Source organism: Alexandromys fortis, unplaced genomic scaffold, assembly GCF_014885135.2.
Source record: "Alexandromys fortis isolate MF-2015 unplaced genomic scaffold, M_Fortis_MF-2015_v1.1 scaffold_184, whole genome shotgun sequence".
NCBI lineage: Eukaryota > Metazoa > Chordata > Mammalia > Rodentia > Cricetidae > Alexandromys > Alexandromys fortis.
In genome coordinates, this window is record NW_026068125.1 from 3,086,557 (window position 1) to 3,107,868 (window position 21,312).

The 21,312-nt window shown below is 39.3% G+C and overlaps 1 protein-coding gene across 4 annotated transcripts in view; it reads left to right on the forward strand.

Moving 5' to 3' along the window:
- The window catches only part of Hps3 (HPS3 biogenesis of lysosomal organelles complex 2 subunit 1), a 63,373-nt gene that overhangs the window by 32,063 nt on the left and 9,998 nt on the right, over positions 1–21,312 (forward strand). For all 4 annotated transcript variants that reach the window (XM_050125729.1, XM_050125728.1, XM_050125731.1 and 1 more), the window contains 6 exons: positions 11,138–11,319; positions 13,141–13,321; positions 14,143–14,376; positions 15,713–15,898; positions 16,704–16,892; positions 18,626–18,733. In XM_050125729.1, coding sequence (XP_049981686.1) covers positions 11,138–11,319; positions 13,141–13,321; positions 14,143–14,376; positions 15,713–15,898; positions 16,704–16,892; positions 18,626–18,733 — 1,080 coding nt within the window. The remainder of the gene's footprint in view (positions 1–11,137; positions 11,320–13,140; positions 13,322–14,142; positions 14,377–15,712; positions 15,899–16,703; positions 16,893–18,625; positions 18,734–21,312) is intronic.

The window sequence follows — 21,312 nt, forward strand, 5'->3', positions numbered from 1 at the left end:
GTTATTTTGCCACAAATGTATAAATAATCTGGAAAGGGTAAATCTTCATTGCTTCCTCCATCTGATTTCTGTGTAGGCAGGTCTGTGGGGTATTGTCTTAATTAATCATTGAGTTGAGAGGGCCTAGCCCACTGTTAATGCCATTTCCTTGTCAGGTGGTCCTGAGTGATAAAGGCAAGCAGACTGAGCAATCCATAGGAGCAAACACAGAACTGATGTCCCCCAAGGCTTCTGCTCCAGTTTCTGTTTCCTGTTTCCCTCAATGTAAACTGTAAGCTTTAAGCCAAATAAACTCTTTCCTCCATCCAAGTTATTTTTGGCCAGTATTTTATCATAGCAAGAGAAGCCAAACTAAAGCACTAACAAAGAAAACCAGGAAATGGAGTTGAAAAAATTATTTCTATCAAACTCTTTCTTTGAAGTGTAATAGGTTGTCTAAACCAGCAGTCTGGTAAGGGACCTATAGTGGCATTCCTGTCTTGTTTCAAGATTCACAACTCCCTAGTCATCTTTGGCAATTAAACTACATTTCATTTAAATAATGCCAAACTTAGATAAATTGTAAGAATGGTAAAAATACAAAGAAAAACTTACAGCTGTCACACAGACTCGCTGTAGTCAGTATTCCTCCTGATTTGCCCTCATGGTGTACTCCTATACTTTCCTAACAGTTATTTTTCTTGGTCCATTGAAAAGTAGTTGCATATATCACAGCTTTTGACTTTAAATAATAAGGTACTCTCTTGTATTAACACAGTAAGCCATATGCTTCAGTAAATTTAATTTTTATACAGTGTCTGTCTAGTTCATGATTCATATCCCACCTAGTTTAGTCAGTTGACTCAGCCATGGCTTAATAGCTTTCCCACCAATCCATTCTAGGATTAGGTAATATGCTTAATTACCATATCCCCTTAGCTTTTATTAATCTAGAATATTTATGTAATTTCTCCTTTTATTTTGTAACATTAACATCTTAGGGAAATACAAATTTCATATTTACTTTTTCTTTTATCTATTTTGAAAATGTTCATAATTTTGTTGCATTTTTTCATGATTAGATTCTGTTTATACATTCTCTGCTAAAAAAAACTGCATGATAATCTTGTTTTTTTAAATTTTTTTAAGTTTCATTTTACATTCCAACCACAATTCTCCCTCTCACCCCTCCCCCCGCCCCCCTATCACCTCTCCCACAGACCACCTTCCATCCACTCCTCCCAAAGGGTAAGGACTCCCATAGGGAGTCAGCAAAGTCTGGCATATTAGGTTGGGGCAGGACCAAGACCATCTCCCACCCCCGAGTTAAAGCTGAGCATGGCATTCCGCCATAGGCAGTAGGCCATGCACCAGGGATAGATCCTGGTCCTACTGCCAGGGACCCCTAGATAGTCCAAACTCCACTACTGTCTCATGGAGGACCTACTTCTGTCCTATGGAGGCTTCACAGCTGGTGATTGGAGTTCATGAGTTTCCACAAGCTTGGTTCAGCTGTCTCTGTAGATTTCCCCATCGTTTATGATCTTGACCTCCCTTGCTCATATATTCCCTTTTCTCTCTCTTCGACTGGATTCACAGAACTCGGCCTGGTGCTTGCTTGTGGATCTCTGCATCTGTTTCCATCAAGCTATCTGATGGAGGCTCTATCATGATAGATGGAGTATTTACAGATCGGATTGCAAGGAAAGATCAGTTTTATCACCCACTCCACTATTGCCAGGAGTCTTGGCTGATGTCATCTTTGTGGATTCTTGGGAATTTCCCTAGCACCAGCTTTTTCCCTAACACCATAGTGGCTCTCTCTATCAAGAGCTCTCTTTCATTGCTCTCCATCCACTCAACCATCCTGTTCCCTCATTTCACATGCTGCTTCCCCCACCTTTATTGACAGCTTTTGCCCCCAGTTTATACAGGAAATCTCATCTAATTCCCCACCCCAGAGATATCAATCTTAGGGTCCTCATTGTTACCTAGCTTCTCTGGAATTGTGAATTGTAGCCTGGTTATTCTTTGCTTTATATCTAATATCCACTTATGAGTGAGTACATACCGTGTTTGTCTTTCTGAATCTCACTCAGGATGTTTTTTTTCAAGTTCCATCCTTTTGCCTACAAATTATATGATGTCATTGTTTTTTACAACTGAATAATACTTCATGCGGTAAATGTAGCACTTTTTTTTTTATTCTTTCTTCAGTTGAGGGGCATCTAGGTTATTTCCAATTTCTAGCTATTACGAATAATGTTGCCATGAACATTGTTGAGGAAGTGTCCTTATGGTAGGCTTGAGTTTTGGAGATCAGCCTTCTGTCATATGTGGATTGGTAAAGATCTTTTACCATTCTGTAGGCTGTTGTTTTGTCTTATTTGCCATGTCGTTTACCTTACAGAAGCTTTTTAGTTTTAGGAGGTCCCATTTATTGATTGTCCCTTTCAGTGTCTGTGCTACTGGTGTCATATTTAGGAAGTGGTCTTCTGTGTCAATGCATTGAATTCCCACTTCCTCTTCTGTCAGGTTCAATGTAACTGGATTTGTATTGGGTTCTTGGTCCACTTGGACTTGAGTTTTGTGCATGGTGATAGATATGATCTATTTGCAATCTTCTACATGTTGACATCCAGTTATAATAGTTATAACTTGTTAAAGATCCTTTCTTTTTTCCATTGTACCAATTTGGCTTCTTTATCAAAAATCAGGTGTTCAAGGTGTGTGGACTAATTTCAGAGTCTTCAATTCCATTGGTAGACGTGTCTGTTTTATGGCAATACCAAGCTGTTTTTGTTACTACAGTTCTATAGTAGAGCCTGAAGTCAGGGATGGTGATGACCCCAGAAGTTCATTTATTGTGCAGGATTGTTTTAGCTATTCTGGCTTTTTATTTGTTTGGTTTTTGGTTTTTCAAGACAGGGTTTCTCTATAGCTTTGGAGCCTGTTCTGGAACTAGCTCTTGTAGTCCAGGCTGACCTCGAAATCACAGAGATCTGCCTGTCTCTGCCTCCCGAGTGTGAGTGCTGGGATTAAAGGCATGAGCTTTTAGCACAGTCACCACCTGACTGCTTTTTTTGTTTTTACATATGAAGCTGAGTATTGTTCTTTGTAGGTCTATGAAGAATTGTGCTGAAATTTTGATGATGATTGCATTGAATCTATAGATTGCTATTTGTAAGATTGCCATTTTTATTATGTTGATCCTTCCTATCTAAGAGCATGAGAAATCTTTCCATTTTTTGGTATCTTCTTCAATTTCTTTCTTTAGGTACTTAAAGTTCTTGTCATACAGGTCTTTCACTTGTTTGGTTGGAGTTATACCAGGATATTTTATATATGTGGCTATTGTGAAGGGTGATGGTTCTCTGATTTCTGTCTCTGCCTGTTTGTCCTTTGTATGTAAGAGGTCTACTCTTTTTTTTTTTTTTTTTTTTTTTTTTTTTTGAGACAAGGTTTCTCTGTAGCTTTGGTGCCTGTCCTGGAACTCTAGACCAGGTTGGCCTGGAACTCACAGAGATCTGCCTGCCTCTGCCTCCCGAGTGCTGGGACTAAAGGTGTGCACCACCACCACCCAGCTACAGTCTACCTTTTTTTTTTTTTAAGTGACTCTTGTATCCCAACATATTACTAGAGGTGTTTATCAACTTTAGGAGTTCCCAAGTAGAGTTTTTGGGGTCACTAATGTATACTATTGTATTATCTGTGAATGGCAATAGTTGGTAGTTTGCCTTCTTTCATTCCAAATTGTATCCCCTTGGACTCCTTTTGTTGTCTTATTGGTCTAATTAGAACTTCAAGTACTATATAGAATAGATATGGAGAAAGTAAACAGCCTTGTTTTGTTCCTGATTTTAGTGAAATCACTTTGAGTTTCTCTCTGCTTAATTTGATATTAGCTGTTGGCTTGCTGTAAATTGCTTTTAATGATGTTTAGATATGTCCCTTGTATTCCTGATATCTCCAAGACTTTTATCCTAAGGGGTGTTGGTTTGTGTTGCAGGCTTTTTTTTTTTTAGCATCTAATGGGATGATCATATATTTTTTCTTTCAGTTTGGTTGTATGGTGGATTAAACTGACAGATTTCCATATGTTGAACCAACCCTGCATCTCTGGGATGAAGCCTAACTGGTCATGGCAAATGATTTTTTGTGATGTGTTCTTGGATTTAGTTTGCCATTGCCAGTATTTTATTGAGTGTTTTTGCATCAATATTCATGAAAGAGTTTGGTCTGTAGTTTTCTTTCTTTTTTTGCATCTTTGTGTGGTTTGGGTATAAGGGTAACTGTAACCTTATAAAAAGAGTTTTGTTCCCTCTGTTTCTGTTTTGTGGAACAATTCAAGGAGTATTGGATTTAGCTATTCTTTGAAATTCTGGGAGAATTCTGCACTGAAGCCATCTGGTCCTGGCTTTATTTATTTATTTATTTTTTGATTAGGAGACTTTTAATGACTGTTTCTATTCCCTTAGGGGTTATAAGTCTTTTAAAATTGTTTATCTTGTCTTGATCTAATTATGGTATGTGAAACCTATCTAGAAAAATATACATTTCTTTTACATTTTCCAATTTGTGGAGTACAGGTTTTTGATGTTTCTGATGATTCTCTGGATTTTCTTAATGCCTGTTTTTATATCCCTCTTTTTGTTTCTGATTTTGTTAATTTGGATATTCTCTCTCTGTCTTTTGGTTAGTTTGGATAAGGGTTTGTCTATCATGCTGATTTTCTCAGAGAACCAACTCTTTGTCTCATTGTTTCTTTGTTTCTATTTTATTAATTTCAGCCTTCAATTTGATTATTTCCTCATATCTTCTCCTTATGGATGAGTTTACTTCTTTTTGTTCTAGAACTTTCTGGTGTTCTGTTAATTTGCTAGGGTCGGGGTTTCTCCAACTTCTTTATGTAGGCTGTTAGTGCTCTGAACTTTTCTGTTGGCACTGCTTCCACAGTGTCTTAGAAGTTTGGGTATGATGTGCCTTCATTTTTGATGAAATCTTGGAAGTCTTTAATGCCTTTATTTTTCCTTTGACCCAGGAGTGATTCAGTTGAGCATTATTCAGTTTCCATAAGTTGGTAAGCTTTCAGGAATTGGCATTCTTGATGAATTTTAAGTTTAAGCCATGGTGACATGATAAGATACAGGAGGTTATTCCATTTTTGTTTGTTTGTTTCTGTTGAGGTTTGCTTTGTTGTCAAGAATGTGGTCAGTTTTACAGAAGATTCCATGAGGTGTTGAGAAAAAGGAATATTCTTTTGTGATTGAGTTCAGTAGATGTCTGTTAAGCCCATTTGAGTCATAACATCTCTTAGTTCCCTTATTTCTCTGTTAATTTCTGTCTTGCATACCTGTTCATTTGTAAGAGTGGGGTGTTGACGTTTCCCAATATTAGTGAGTGCAGCTTAATGTGCGATTTAAGCTTTAGTAATGTTTCTCTTGCATGTGTAGGTGCCCTTGTCTTTGGGGAATAGATGTTCAGAATTGAGACTTCATTGATTTTTCTGTGATGAATATAAAGTGTCTTTCTTCATTTTTCTGGATTACTTTTAGTTTGAAGTCCTTTTTGTTAGATATTGGGATAGCTACAACAGCTTTATTCTTAGGTCCATTTGATTGGAAAATCTTTTCCCAACCCTTTGCTCTGAGGAAATGTCTGTTTTTGAAGTTGAGGTGTGTTTCTTGTATGCAGCAGAAGGATGGATCCTGTTTTGCTATCCATTCTGTTTGCCTGTGTCTTTTTATAAGTTGAGTCCGTTGATATTAAGGTATATTAATGACCTATGATTGTTAATGCCTGTGATTCTTTTTTGGTGGTAATGTGCTTTAGGATTTGCTAGTGTGGGATTATTTGTTGTTATATATGTTTTATTATATGTTATATATAATATATTAATATATATGTTGTTATTATATATTTTTGTTTGTATAACTAACTTCCCTGGGTTGGAGTTTTATGGTACAGCTAACTTCCTTGGGTTGGTGTTTTCCTTCTAGTGCTTTTTTGTAGGGCTGGGTTTGTGGATAGGTATTGTTTAAATTTGTTTTTGTCATGGAATATCTTGTTTTCTCCATCTACGATGATTGAAAGTTTTGTTGAGAACACTAGTCTGGCTTGGCATCCATGGTCTCTTAGTGTCTGCATAATGTCTGTCCAGGACCTTGCTTTCAGAGTCATCATTGAGAAATTGGATGTTATTTCGATGGGTCTGCCTTTTTATGTTACATGGTCTTTTTCCTTTGCAGCTCTTTATAGTCTTTTTTTATTCTGTATATTTTGTGTTTTGATTATTGGTTTTCTGTAAGCTTCTTGTATCTTCATAAGCATTTCCTTCTTTAGGTTGGGAAACTGTTTTTTCTATGACTTTGTTGAATATATTTTCTGTGCCTTTGAGCTGGACTTCTTCTTCTTCTATCCCTACTATTCTTAGGTTTGGTCTTTTCATGGTGTCCTAGATGGTGTTCTGGATGTTATATGGTATGACTTTGTTGGCTTCATTATTTTCTTTGACAGATGAATCTATTTTCTCTGTCATATCTTTATTGGTTGAAATCTTTCTTCCATCTCTTGCATTCTATTGGTTATGCTTGCATCTGTAGTTCATGTTCGTTTACTCAGATTTTCCATTTCCAGGATTCTCTTGGTTTGTGTTTTCTTGGTTGCCTCTATTTCAATATTCAAGTCTTGAACTGTTTCTTTAACCTGTTTGATTGCTTTTTTCTTGGCTTTCTTTGACAGATTTATTGATTTCTTCCAATTTTTTTTATGTCTATTTTTCGATTTCTTTAAGGGCATTTTTCATTTTCTCTTTAAGGGTCTCTAACATCTTCATAAAGTGATTTTTAAGATTGTTTTCTTCTGCTTCCTCTGCATTGGGATGTTCAAGTTTTTCTTTTGTAGGAACACTAGGCTCTGGTGGAGGCCATATTGCTCTTTTAATGGTTGAATGTATTCTTGCATCTCGTCTACCCATCTCTCTTTTTTTTTGTTTTCTTTTTTTATTTTTAAAATTTATTTATTTATTAAAAATTTCCACCTCTTCCCCTCCTCCCTCCCCCTACCCCCTCCCTCTCCAGACCCAAGAGATGTCAGGGTTCCCTTCCCTGTGGGAAGTCCAAGGCCCTCCCCACCACATCCAGGTCTAGGAAGGTGTGTATCCAAACAGACTAGGCTCCCAAAAAGCCAGTACATGCAGTAGAATCAAAACCTAGTGCCATTATCATTGGCTTCTCAGTCAGCCCTCATTGTCAGCCACATTCAGAGAGTCTAGTCTGATCACATGCTCATTCAGTCTCAGTCCAGCTGGCCTTGGTGAACTCCCATTAGATCAGTTCCACCGTCTCAGTGGGTGGGCACACCCCTCGAGGTCTTGACTTCCTTGCTCATGTTCTCTCTCCTTCTGCTCTTCATTTGGACCTTGGGAGCTAATTCCAGTGCTCCAATGTGGGTCTCTGTCTCTATCTCCATCCATAGCCAGATGAAGGTTCTATGGAGATATGCAAGATATTCATCAGTGTGGCTATGGGAGAAGACCAGTTCAGGCACCCTCTTCTCTGCTGCTCAAGGACCTAGCTGGGGACATCCCCTTGGACACCTGGGAACCCCTCTAGAGCCAAGTCTCTTGCCAACCCTAAAATGGCTCCCTTAATTAAGATATCTTCTTCCCTGCTCCCATATCCACTCTTCCTCCATCTCAACCATCCCATTCCCCCAAGCTCTCCCCATCCTCCCCTTCTCCCTTCTCTCTCCCCATCTCCCCTTCCCCCGACTCTACGCTCACCTCCATGCTCTCAACTTTTGCCCGGCAATCTTGTCTACTTCCAATATCCAGGAGGATAAGTATATGTTTTTCTTTAGGTTCACCTTCTTTTTATTTAGGTTATCTAGGATCATGAACTATAAACTCAATATCTTTTGTTTATGGCTAGAATCCACTAATGTACATACAATATTCATCTCTTTAGGTCTGGGTTATTTCACTCACTAAAGTGTTTTCTATTTATTTTCATCCATTTGCATGCAAAATTCAAGATGTCATTGTTTTTTTACCGCTGAGTAGAACTCTAAAGTGTATATGTACCACACCTTCTTTACCCGTCCCTCAATTGGTGCAGGCAGTAACTTTTCCTTTTGATCCTATAGTTGCAGTTGGTGTCTGTTTCTCAGAGATCCTCTCTTGGAGCCATTGGTGCAGTAGCTGTCTGTGTCTCAGGGAGCTGCTGAGGTCCTGGGGGATGGATGGGTTTGGCGGCAGAGTGGGGCTTGTAGATTACAGGGTCTGATGGTGGGATGGTAGAGCAGCCTGCCTGCAGAAAGCTTTCCTGCTGACTGGCTAGTGGAGGTGAGATAGGCGTGGGAGGGGCTCCGGCTTTTGCCCAGGAGTCTGGGCTGTCCAGATGGGAGACTGGTCACTCACCTCTTGGTCTGCTTTATTCAGTCACTGTCTGTGTCTCAGGGAGCCGCTGAGGTTGCGGGGGATTGGTGGCTTTGGGGCAAAGTGGGATTACAGGATCCTCTCAGTGAGTGGTGGAGCAGCTTGCCTTTTGGTCTGCTCTGTGCAGTATCTGTCTGTGTTTCAGGAAGCCGCTGAGGTCACAGGGGATGGGTAAGTTTTCAATGTATTTTCCTAGTATATGAAATTATGGAAGCAGGTAATGACCATTGTTGCCTCACTGGTGGTATCAGTTTTGGTAATATAGTTAAGGATTGACTGACTTGTTTCTGATGCTTATCAGCGTTGTCGTGGAAAGTACTGGATCTCATCTAAAAGTGACTCCTAAAGTCTGATGATGTCGATAAAGAAGGTTAGCCAGTGATGGTTTTTGTATGCCCACTGTGAATATGGAAATAGATGTCATTGTTAGTTACAAGGACATCTCAACAGGGGAACTTTGTCCTTAGTTTGAAAAAGTTAAGTCATGGACCTTTCAAGAAAAAGTTAATTATTTCAAATATGTTCAAAACCTTATCAAATTAGGAACAAATTATCGATAACTACACTACCAATATTATTATATCATTTGGAATTTCTTCGTGCTTTAAGCTACTAACAAAGTATTGTTTCTCATCATATTTGTATTAAACTGGCCTATAGATTTGCTAAGGCCCTATTAAAGGGCCAGATTAGGTATTTTTGCCAACTTGACACAAACTAGAGCTATCTGGAAAGACGAGTCACATTAGAGAAAATTCCTCCATCAGATGGGCCTGTAGGCAAATTTGTAGGGTATTTTCTTGATTGTGATTTATATGGGAGGGCCATGTTCCCTGGGGCAGTGCCATACTTGAGCAGGTAGCCCATGATAGTATAAAAAACAGACAGAGGTTAATATTCAGGAGGATGCCTATATGTTTTTCTTTGGGTTCACCTTCTTATTTAGCTTCTCTAGGATCACTAATTATAGGCTCAATGTCCTTTATTTATGGCTAGAAACCAAATATGAGTGAGAACATCCCATGTTCCTCTTTTTGGGTCTGGCTTTCCTCACTCAGGATAGTGTTTTATATTTCCATCCATTTGCATGCAAAATTCATGAAATCATTGTTTTTTACCGCTGAGTAGTACTCTAATATGTATATATTCCATACTTTCTTTATCCATTCTTCCATTGAAGGGCATCTAGGTTGTTTCCAGGTTCTGGTTATTACAAACAATGCTGCTATGAACATAGTTGAGCATATACTTTTGTTGTTTGGTAGGGCCTCTTTTGGATATATTCCCAAGAGTGGTATTGCTGTGTCCAGGGGTAAGGAGACAGAGACAGAGACCCACATTGGAGCACCAGACAGAAATCTCAAGGTCTAAATCAGGAGCAGAAGGAGAGAGAGCACAAGCAAGGAACTCAGGACCGCGAGGGGTGCACCCACACACTGAGAGAATGGGGATGTTCTATTGGGAACTCACCAAGGCCAGCTGGCCTGGGTCTGAAAAAGCCTGGGTTAAAACTGGCCTCGCTGAACATAGTGGACAATGAGGACTACTGAGAACTCAAGAACAATGGCAATGGGTTTTTGATCCTACTGCACGTATTGGCTTTGTGGGAGCCTAGGCAGTTTGGATGCTCACCTTACTAGACCTGGATGGAGGTGGGTGGTCCTTGGACTTCCCACAGGGCAGAGAACCCTGATTGCTCTGGGGGCTGAGGGGGGAGGGAGACTTGAGGGGGGGGGGGGGGGGAAGGGGAGGCGGTGGCGGGGAAGAGACAGAAATCTCTAATAAATAACTAAGTAAATTAAAAAAAAAATGAAATTAAGCAAAAACTTAATAAAGCACAAATTATCCTCAAAAAAAAAAAAAAAAAGAACAATGGCAATGGGTTTTTGATCCTATTGCACGAACTGGCTTTGTGGGAGCCTAGGCAGTTTGGATGCTCACCTTACTAGACCTGGATAGAGGTGGGTGGTCCTTGGACTTCCCACAGGGCAGGGACCCTGTTTAATCTTTGGGCTGACGAGGGAGGGGGACTTGTTTGGAGGAGTGGGAGGGAAATGGGAGGCAGTGGCGGGGAAGAGACAGAAATCGTCAATAAATAAATTAATTAAAAAAAAAGCAGACGGAGGGTACTGAGGGCTGCAGTGATGGATCAGTGGTTAAAAGCACTTGTTGCTATGTTAGGGAATGCAAGTTCACTTCTCAGCATCCACATGATGTCTTTGAACTATCCAAAACTCCAGCTCCAGGGGGTCTGATATGGCATCTCTTTTGACCTACAGGCATTCATGGAGTACATAGACATACATGCATGCAAAACATTCAAACATTCATTCACATAAAATTAAATAAGTCTAAAAAATAAGAGGAGGAGAAGGACAAGAAAACAGGCTGACCAAGCCTAAGCAGTGTTCTTGCTGGTCTACATTTCAGTTTCTGCCTCCAGGTTTCTTCATTGGCCTTCATTAGTGATGAACTGTGTGATGGGTAAACCAAATAAATAAACCCTTTCCTCCCCAAGTTGCCTTGGATGGTGGTGCTTTATCACAGCAATAAAAAACAAACTAAGATAATATGCAACCACATATTTAATTACTTTTTGTGTTTATATACCTATATGTTAATTTTATTAGCAAAATATAATGAACTTCTTAAGAGTGGGGACAGGGTGAGGAATTGGTGATCTTTCTCCAGCAACACTAGCTATTTTTCGCCTTGTTTCAGGTAGACTACAGTAACACCTACAAGACTGCGAAAACCCAGAGCTGTATCCACTTGCTCAGTGAGGCTCATCTGCTAGTGAGAGCTGCCCTGATGGAGAGCAGTCAACTGGAGCCTGCAGAGAAAGCAGAGCTCTTAGAAGCTTTTAAGGAAAGCTGTGGGCACCTTGGAGACTGTTACAGCAGGTCTGTGAGGCCTTTTAAGCCTTGTTATAGAATTTTATATGTACTTACCAGGATTTTTATTTCTGGCAGTTGGCTCACTTTTTTTATTTATTTTACAGTCATTTCTTAAATGCATGTTGAGTGTCAGGTGCTGTGGTATAGAGATACAAAGTGAATATGATCTGCCCAATCAATGTCTTGAAAGTGTCATAGTTTGTTAGAGAAATAAATAGTAAACCCATTACCAAACTTTTGAATTTGAAGGGTGGCTTTATTTATTTACTTTATTTTATATTATATTTATTTTCAGGATTTGAGGTGCACATGAACAGGGAAAAGACCTGAGATAGCTTTGGTACTTGTTTCTTGTCTGTTAGCTTGAGGGAGGCATGTAGAGAGAGCAGCGGGCTGCATTCCCGCCCATCTCCTGGCTGCCTGGCTAGCTTATGCCCCGAAATAAAAACACATAAATTGTATTCTTTTAAACACTGCCTGGCTTATTATCTCTAGCCTCTTACTGGCTAACTCTCACATCTTGATTAATCCATTTCCAATAATCTGTGTAGTACCACGAGGTGATGGTTTACTGGGAAAGATTCAGCATGTCTGACCTGGCGACTGGCTCCATCGCATCTGGCTCACCTCCCTTCTTCCCAGCATTCTGTTCGGTCTACTCTGCCTATCTAAATTCTGCCCTAACAGGCTAAGCAGTTTTCTTTATTAATTAACCAATGAAAGCAACAGATAGAAAGAAGTCACTCCCACATCAGAGGCGTGTCACTGAAGCAGTCTGATATTTTTTCTTTTTCTTTTATTATTATTATTAAAAATTTCCACCTCCTCCCATTTTCCTCTTCCTCCCCCCACTTCTCCTCCCCCTCTCTCTCCAGTCCAAAGAGCAGTCAGGGTTCCCTGCCCTGTGGGAAGTCCAAGGTCCTCCCCACTCCATCCAGGTCTAGGAAGGTGAGCATCCAAACAAACTAGGCTCCTACAAAGCCAGTACAAGGTCCAAATGAGGAGCAGAAGGAGGGAGAACATGAGCAAGGAAGTCAGGACCGCAAGGGGTGCGCCCATTCACTGAGACATTGGGGCTGATCTAAAGGGAGCTCACCAAGGCCAGCTGAACTGGGACTGATGGAGCATGTGATCAAACCGGACTCTCTGAACGTGGCGGACAATGAGTGCTGACTGAGAAGCCAAGGACAATGGCACTGGGTTTTGATCCTACTTAAGTCTGATATTTTAATATCAGTAATCTGTGCTCTCTTGATATCACAAAGGACTACTAAGGTCAATAGAGGTTTTTATTTCTGAGAACCATGTATATAAAAGTTTTTGTAAACAATTGTTTTACAGGCGTACTTAATTTGGGCAAATGATTATAAATGACTGAAATAGGCTATCTGAGCCATAAATGCCATTATTTTAGAGGCATATTAAATATTACAATTCATGCCAGTTGGGGTTGTGGTGTACATCTTTAATCCCAGCACTCAGGAGACAGGGGCAGGTAGATCTCTGACACTGTGGTCCACCTGGTCTACAAAGTGAGTTACAAGATTACAAGAGAGCCAGAGATATACAGGGATACCCTGTCTTGAAAAACCAAAAATTAAAATGAAAATTCACTTGATGAATGACTGCTTTTCCACCTTAGTTGTGTTCAGGAAAAAAGAAACTGCAAATTAGAGTGACTTTATAAAATCAAATATGGTTGCCAGTGGCAGTGGAAAAGCACCATGCGTCTCATTCTTTGGAAAGCATCACCTGTGTTCTTACTAACTGTGTTAAGTAGCTGACTTCAAATTCACATTTGAAGCCTTTTAAAATTTCTCTCTTTAGGCTTGACACTGAGCAATCCCACCTCGCCTTGCCATACTATAAGATGTCTGGATTGTCTCTGGCTGAAGTTTTGGCCCGTGTGGACTGGACGGAAGACAATGAATCACAGAAATATGAGAGAGGATTAATATTCTATATTAACCATTCACTTTATGAAAACCTGGGTGAAGAATTAAATGCAGTGAGTATAGTTTCCTATACTATTACAACTTGTTTTTAACTTTTTAATTTAATAATTTCTTTTAGTAAATAGTATTTAGAACTTAAGTTCCAAATACTTTTTTCTTTTTTTCCCCACTAAAACAAAAAAAATCAAAGTGTTCTTTTCTCCTTTAATGATTTTAAGAATTATAACTTGGACAAAAGTTTAGAGGTCGCCTTCTCCTATTTCCTTAGTATTTAGCATGGAGGTGTTATCTGTTGTAATTGAGGGACCTGCCCAACCATAGTGACATCCATATCTGAAGTGAAAGATAGAATCAAGTTGCTGCCTTCCTTTGTTTTCTTTTTTTTAACTCTATTTGACCTATTTTTTAAGTGTCCAAAACATTATTATAGATTATTTTTAATCCTTTCTGTGTTGTAAGCAGAGTTGGATATTGAAATACCATATACTTAGAGATTTCAAGGGGAGTAATATTTCTTTTGAATTACATTAGAGCATATTTTTGAACTAAGTTGTAGTTTTTAAATTGTAGACTTTTGAATATAATAACATTTTCTCCAATGTGACTGAAGTTAGAAAAGTTGGTCACAAATTGCTATATATTTTTCCTTGATTTTTTTCTTATTGCATCTCTGCAGACAGATCATGTCCTTCATTTCTAGTTTCCCAAATTGTCTCACGAACACTGTTTCTAAATCATAACTTATATTGTTTATCTATTGACTTTGTGTGTGTATATATATATATATATATATATATATATATATATTCCTTTTTTTCTTTTTATACTGTTTCCCATTGGCTAACCTTTTATTCTTTGCTCATACTTGTCAAAGGAAGTAGCAACAAAAGTGGCTCAGATATTTCATGTGGCTGAGCCAAAGCAACTGCCTCATGTCCTCTGTAGTCCCTCTATGAAGAATATTGATCCTTCAGCTGCCTTGCATTATTTAAAGAAGCTGGATACACATGAATCTTCACCAGTCTTAGTGACCTTGACCAAGGCAGCAGTGGCCTTGAAAATGGGAGATCTTGACCTGTACGCGAATGAAATGAAGAGCCATTCAGAGGTAGAGTACCAGGCCTGGTGTTGGCTACAGTCTGAGCGGATTGGAGGTGGTCCCAAGGCACTTGGCTTTCTTCTGCCTTCTTTGTACCTCATGACTACGTTTTTTTTCTTTTCTTTTCGAGTTAGGGTTTTTCTGTATAAATGCACTGGCTGTTCTGGAACATGCTCTGTATACAAGGTTAGGCTGAAACTCACAGAGAGCTGCATGCCTCTGCCTCCTGAGTGCTGGGATTAAAGGCATGAGCCATCATCTCCAGGCCTAACTCGTGGTTTCTTAATAACAAATAGTAGACATTATTAGATGGGGACTACTCTAAGTAGGATTTTAGACTGACAAATGAAACAAAAGAAAAATGACTGATAAATATCAGCAGAGGCTTTCATCATCTTAGTGTCACATATATTCAGAATATTATGTTTGATACAAAAGAGTATAAGAGCAGTACCCACAGCTGACCATTAAAGTAAGTGTAAGGTCTGACAGTGTATTCACTGGAAGCACAATAGGGTGTTGAGGTTTTTTTTAGTATACAAAGAAGGATATTAACTGTAAATGATAGGAGTCTAATAGGTCAAAAATGCTCTCCACTTAGGAAAACCACAAGTGACACCATGGACTAGTGGATATTTAAATGGTGCACCAAAGGAAGAAAGGCTATTTATTTATTTATTTATTTAGAAAGAGGGATCATTTAGGATGGAGGCCAAAGATGCTAATCACTTAAGGTGGGGACGAAGGATAATTTTGCACTCGTTTCCTAGGCCTAGTCTAAATTGCTTACATGGAGTATTTCATTTCATTCTCATTTAGTGCTGATATTAGTGTTGTCACAACTGTTTACACACGAGAGCCCTGAGACCCAGAGCTGAAATTACTTGTCTCTGATTGCACAGTTGGTCATCTTGAACTATCAAGGTGACTTTAGAGCCTGGGCCTTGTTGTTATTGTTGCCTGCTTGGTCAAATGTTTCTAGTATAAACATGTCTTCTAAAACAGGAGAAAGAAATCATCGTACCAGGAGACAATTTGCTATGAGAAGAAGTCAGCCCCAGGGCATCTGCTTGGAAATGAATAGAATTCTGAAAATCAGAGTTTTCTTTACATAATTTTGAGAATCATATATATTCCTAATCTAAAATTCTTTACAAAATAGAATATCTCTAAGTTTAGTTCTCTATAAGTTATTTACATAAGACAGCTAATAATCTCCTTTTTGGGACAAGAGGATAAGAATGGAAATAAAGTGTTAACAACTTTCCCCAGATGTGTGCATTGGGATATACATGTGAACTTAGTCACTTGCACTTCATTCCAACATTTCTTTCTGAACCTGAAGGTGAAGCTGCTGTACGGCTTCATTCTGGAACCTCGGCTGTTGATTCAACACTGGAAAGGACAGATTGTTCCTACTGAGCTTGCAATTCACTTGAAGGAAACTCAGCCTGGATTGCTTCTGGCTTCAGTCCTGGGCTTACAGAAAAATGGTAAAATTGGAATTGAAGAAGCAGATTCTTTTTTTAAGGTTTGTTCAGTTAAAAATATAATTTCTCTGAATGACCTGATAGAAACCAAAGGACAGTAAGGAATAGAACTGAAGTGAATTTTCATTTGTCTTTGAAAGGACAGACTTCTTTTTTTTAATGTGCTTTTTATTATTATAATGATTATTAAAAATTTTCACCTCCTCCCATTTCCATCCCCTCCCCCCATTTCCCCTCCCTGTCCCTCTCCAGTCCAAAGAGCTGTCAGGGTTCCCTGTCCTGTGGGAAGTCCAAGGTCCTCCCCCCTCCATCCAGGTTTAGGAAGGTGAGCATCCAAACAGACTAGGTTCTTACAAAGCCAGTATATGCATTAGAATTTTACCCAGTGCCATTGTCCTTGGCTTCTCAGTCAGCCCTCCTTCTCAGCCACGTTCGGAGAGTCTGGTTTGATCACATGATCCATCAGTCTCAGTACAGCTAGCCTTGGTGGGCTCCCATTAGATCAGCCCCACCGTCACAGTGGGTGGGCACACCCCTCACAGTCCTGACTTCCTTGCTCATGTTCTCTCTCCTTCTGCTCCTCATTTGGAGCTCAGTCCAGTGCTCCAAGGTGGGTCTCTGTCTCTATCTCCATAGGACAGACTTCTGTATAATCAGTTTGTAATGTAAATGTACAGATTAAAAGAATGTGTCTGCAGAATGTTCATGCACACAGCCTAGAATATATATGTCTTTGCTCTTGCCATGGCAGTCAAGCCAAATTTATAAGCTACACGACCACATGGTGGAGCAATAGCTCTGTTTCACATCTGGCTCAGGATTTATGTGGGGTACCCTGTTTTCAAGGTCCTGTGTGGAAAGGATGAAGACACAATTCCTCAGCTTTTGGTAGACTTCTGGGAGGCTCAGCTTGTAGCTTGTCTTCCCAACATGGTTCTTCAGGACCTCTTCTTCAAGCTTACAACTCAGTACATCTGGAGGATATCTAGGAGGCAATCCCCTGATACCATACCACTGAGAACAGCAGAGGACTTGGTAAGATAATGAAATAGTGCCTTAAATGCATACACTGCATGCTGCAATAATGTGTTCTTAGTTTTGTTTTATTTTTGAGAGAGAAAGCTAAAAAAAGAGAGATACAGATGCTGCGTGCAGAGCCTAAAGGTCACTCTCAGGTATTATTCTCAGGAACTCTGTGCATTTCTTTTGCAACAAAGTCTCTAATTGACCTATAGACTATCAATTAGGCTGTACTAGTTAACATGAGAGCCCTAGTAATCTTCCCTTCTGCTTCCTCACCATTGAGATTACAAATCTGTACAGTCATACCTGACATTTTTGTCGGTTCTAGTACTCAAATTCAGGTCTTCATTTTTGTGACATAAACACATTGCCTACTGAGGCTATCTTTCTAGCCTCTACCTTGTGTTTAATGCTTAGAACGTACCTAAGTTACCCACATTTTACATACTTTCCCATTCTAAAGAGCATCACCTTGGACTGCTAAGATGGCTTATCAAGTAAAGGCCCTTTCTGCCAAGTTTCATCTAAGGCCTAAGCTCCACCTTTGGGATTCACAGTAGGAGAGAACTGACTCCTGAAAGTTGTTTTCAAATCTCTACATGTGTTTCAGTGCACCCACAAGCATACACCCATAGCACACACAAACACACACACACACACACACACACACCATAAATAAATAAAAATTTAAAGACTACCCCCTAGAAGCCAGGTGTCATGGCACACACCTTTAATCCTATTACTCAGGAGACAGAGGAAGGTAGATGTCTATAAGGTCCAAGACAGCCTGATCTACAAAGGGATTTCCAGGCCAGCCAGGTCTACACAGGGACCCTACTCAAATTTCACTTGCTTAAAATAATGAATGCTCCTCTAGTCCTCTATTCTCCCGTGCAGTGCCACAGCATGTGAAGGATGTTTCCCAGAGCACTGCTTCACCTGTACTTGTTAGTGGAGGACTGAGTAAAGGGGGGCCTCTCTGAAGAATTTTGAAGGCCTGAGGCAAGGGGCAGCAGCACTGTGCTTCCGTTTCCTGTCAGGGGCACACTCAGCTTTAGGTGTGTTTTGGTCAGTTGTAGCAGCCCTTGTTCCCCATCCTGCTCTGTTTTCCTCTTTCAGCCCAGTTGTGACTTCTGTGCTTACTCTGCAGTGACTGAAAAGGTCACCAGTATCATGTCTTAGACAAAGGATACTCAATGGTATCATATCAAGACCTTACATGGATGCTTTGTAATCCCCAAAATGATATAAATAAAACTCATTTCCACCGTTACCTTTAATTCTTTTTAAATACATGGTTTGTTGTTGTTGTTTTTGAGACAGGATTTCTCTGTGTAACAGCCCTAGCTGTCCTGGAATTAGCTCTGTAGACCTCAAACTCTGTGGGCTCAAACTCACAGAGATCCACCTATCTCTCCTCCTGAGTGCTGGGATTAAAGGCATGCACCCCTAACACCTGGTGAATATAATTGTCTTAAGAACAGTGTTATTCTTTGTTTCTAGAAAGCACTTCTGTTGAATATTTTTAAATTTCAAAATGTTAGGAAATAGTTATTGCAAATTATTTGGTGTGGAAGCAATGAGGCTGCAACCTTTTTCAGGGAAATACATTCTAAAAGTCTTTTTTTCACCAGAAGAGTATGTAACTGAGTCTGAGATGTGGCATAGGATTTTAATGAATGGATGAAGAAATTGTTTGTTTTCCTGTTATTTTTGACTTGTGATGCATTTCTGTAATGTTTCAGATAAATGCTTGCAGTCATTATGGCTTAGTCTATCCATGGGTTCATGTCTTAACATCATCTGATTCCTTAGCCGATAAAAATTACACAGAAGACCTTTTGAAATTACAGGTAAAAAAATGTCTCTTTTATTTTTTAAATATGCAATATAATATAATATACAATTTAAATATAATGTGATATCAAATGGCTTGGTAATTTAGAATATAGCTTTTGGGGGCAAAAATCTATAGGCTTCTGCTTAGAATCACTGACACATGTGGTGTCTAAGCTGAGAGGCTGGTCTCACTGCAGGTAAATGGGTAAGATTCTACACTGTGCAACTGTCCTCGTTTTTAGGCTGAAAACACCTGTGAGAAATAAAAGTGTATAAATATAGGGATGCTTTGTTAGCCTGAGTTTTGTTTAATGTGGCCTAACAAAATTTAAACTTCTTACCCAAGCTACCACTACCATCTGTCTTATGAAAAATATGTCCACATAGCCAGTTTATCTCACCCCAGAAGAGAATTTTTCTAAAGAATTGTGGGACACAATTTATGGTATAGGAATTCTGACTGTTACTGTTTCTGCATGTGCTGTGGTAGGTCAGGCTGTGTATATCTTTTAATTAATTTATGGTATAGGTTCTGACTGTAATTGTTTCTGCATGTGCTGTGGTAGGTCAGGCTGTGTATATCTTTTAATTAATTTATGGTATAGGTTCTGACTGTAACTGTTTCTGCATTGCTGTGGTAGGTCAGGCTGTGTATATCTTTTAATGCTGCTTATTGATCCAAAGACCAAATATAACTTTTGCCTTTCTTTTGTTTGGTTTAGTCACTGTAACTGGCTATATATAACAATCAATATTTCATATTAGGGATTCTCTAAATTCACAGATACTCTTGATAAATTCAGGAGCATTGACCATCTGTGCCCTCCATGACTCCCGAGGCCTGATGCGAGTAGCTCTCGTGTGAGCCTGTGCTGTACGCACAGCTCTCTTCTCTGTGGCTTCACGTCCAGATGCTAAAGGCCTTGCATGTGTTTCCTTATACCCAATGAATGCCCTTTATGGATTTTCCTTCTGCTTGATACCTTTACGCTTTTGAGTATAAAATTCTTGATATAAACTTTGAGAATTGGTGTCAACGTGATTATTATTCATTTTAGAGCCAGCTGGTGAGTTGGGGATGGGCTAGGGAAGGAAAGTCAAGAGGCTAGATCATTAGGCTCAGACTTCAGGCTGTGTGGCCTACATCCTTCTGTTAAATCACCAGAGTTGAGCATGGTGGCCCCTGTCTGTAATTTGGCACTGAGGAGGATGAGGCAGAAGGATCATGGATACAAGTTCAGCCTCATTAATTTGTTAGTTAACCACAACAATCTATCACCAAAGAAGATTCTTTCACTGTCTCTTATTTTTAGGTTCTGTGTGATACTGAAACTCCCATGTTAGCTGCTCATTTGTTCATTTTATTTATTTATTTATTGGTTTTTCGAGACAGGGTTTCTCTGTGGCTTTGTAACCTGTCCTGGCACTAGCTCTGTAGACCAGGCTGTTCTCGAACTCACAGAGATCCGCCTGCCTCTACCTCCCGAGTACTGGGATTAAAGGCGTGCGCCACCACCGCCAGGCTCATTTGTTCATTTTATAGCTACTGTCTGAGAATGAGTTGTACAAATGTAGTAGGTAGCTTTGGGCCTTGTCCTCCCAGAACACACAGAGCAGTGATGTTGTTAAAATTGTAATTGTACTATGCTGTGAAATTTCTACTGATAAAACTTCAAAGCACATTTATGATCACAGTCAAAGATATAATTCAGTGATCATTTAAAATCCCTGTAGGCAACAAAAGATGGATTTTTTTCTGTTACTTATTCCATTCAATTAAACTTTCTCTTTTGACTGAGAAATTAAAGCCAATACTTAGTATTGAAAAGAGTTTCTTCATTGCTATCATTTTGTTCTATTTTTTTCCTCTGTGTTATTTGTCCTATTCGGTGTTTCTGTAGTTATGACTTCATTTGTTTTCTTTATGTAGCATCTTGAATTTACTTATACTCTTCAGGACAAAGTATTGCTTCTAGTATTTTCTAAGAGGATAGCTTGGTTGACAATAATTCTTTTCTCTTATTTATAGCATGAAAAGTTTTTCTTTCTCTTTTAATTATGGCAGAGAGTTTTCCTGGGTTTTGCCAGCAGTCAGGGTTGGCAACTGTTGTCTTTTGGAGTGCATTGCACTCTTCTGTCTTTTTCTCTCGTATCTTCTTTGTTTTGTACATTTAGTGCTTTCATTTAATGTTCCATGGGGAATTTCTTCTCTGGTCCTGTTTGGTGTTCTGGGTGCTTCTTATATCCTTATTGTTGTGTCTTTCCTTAGTTTGAGGAGTTTTCTATAATTCTATTAAAAATCTATTCTATGCCATTGATATGTGATTCTTTTCTCTCCTCTGTGCCTGTGCTTCATAGATTTGCTCTTCTCACAATATGCCCAATTTTCCTTTTCTTGGAATTTTTGTTTTTAAAGATAGAAAACATACTGATTAAACTTTTCTAAATTTTTTCCCTAGTTATGCTTCTTTCTCAATTATCCATAGATCAGGTAATCTCAGCCATTAATAAAAAAATGACCATCAGAGCTCCCAAAGGCTTTCTTTGGCTCCCATTTAGGAGGTTGGAGGTTTAGAATCACCAGACAGCATTT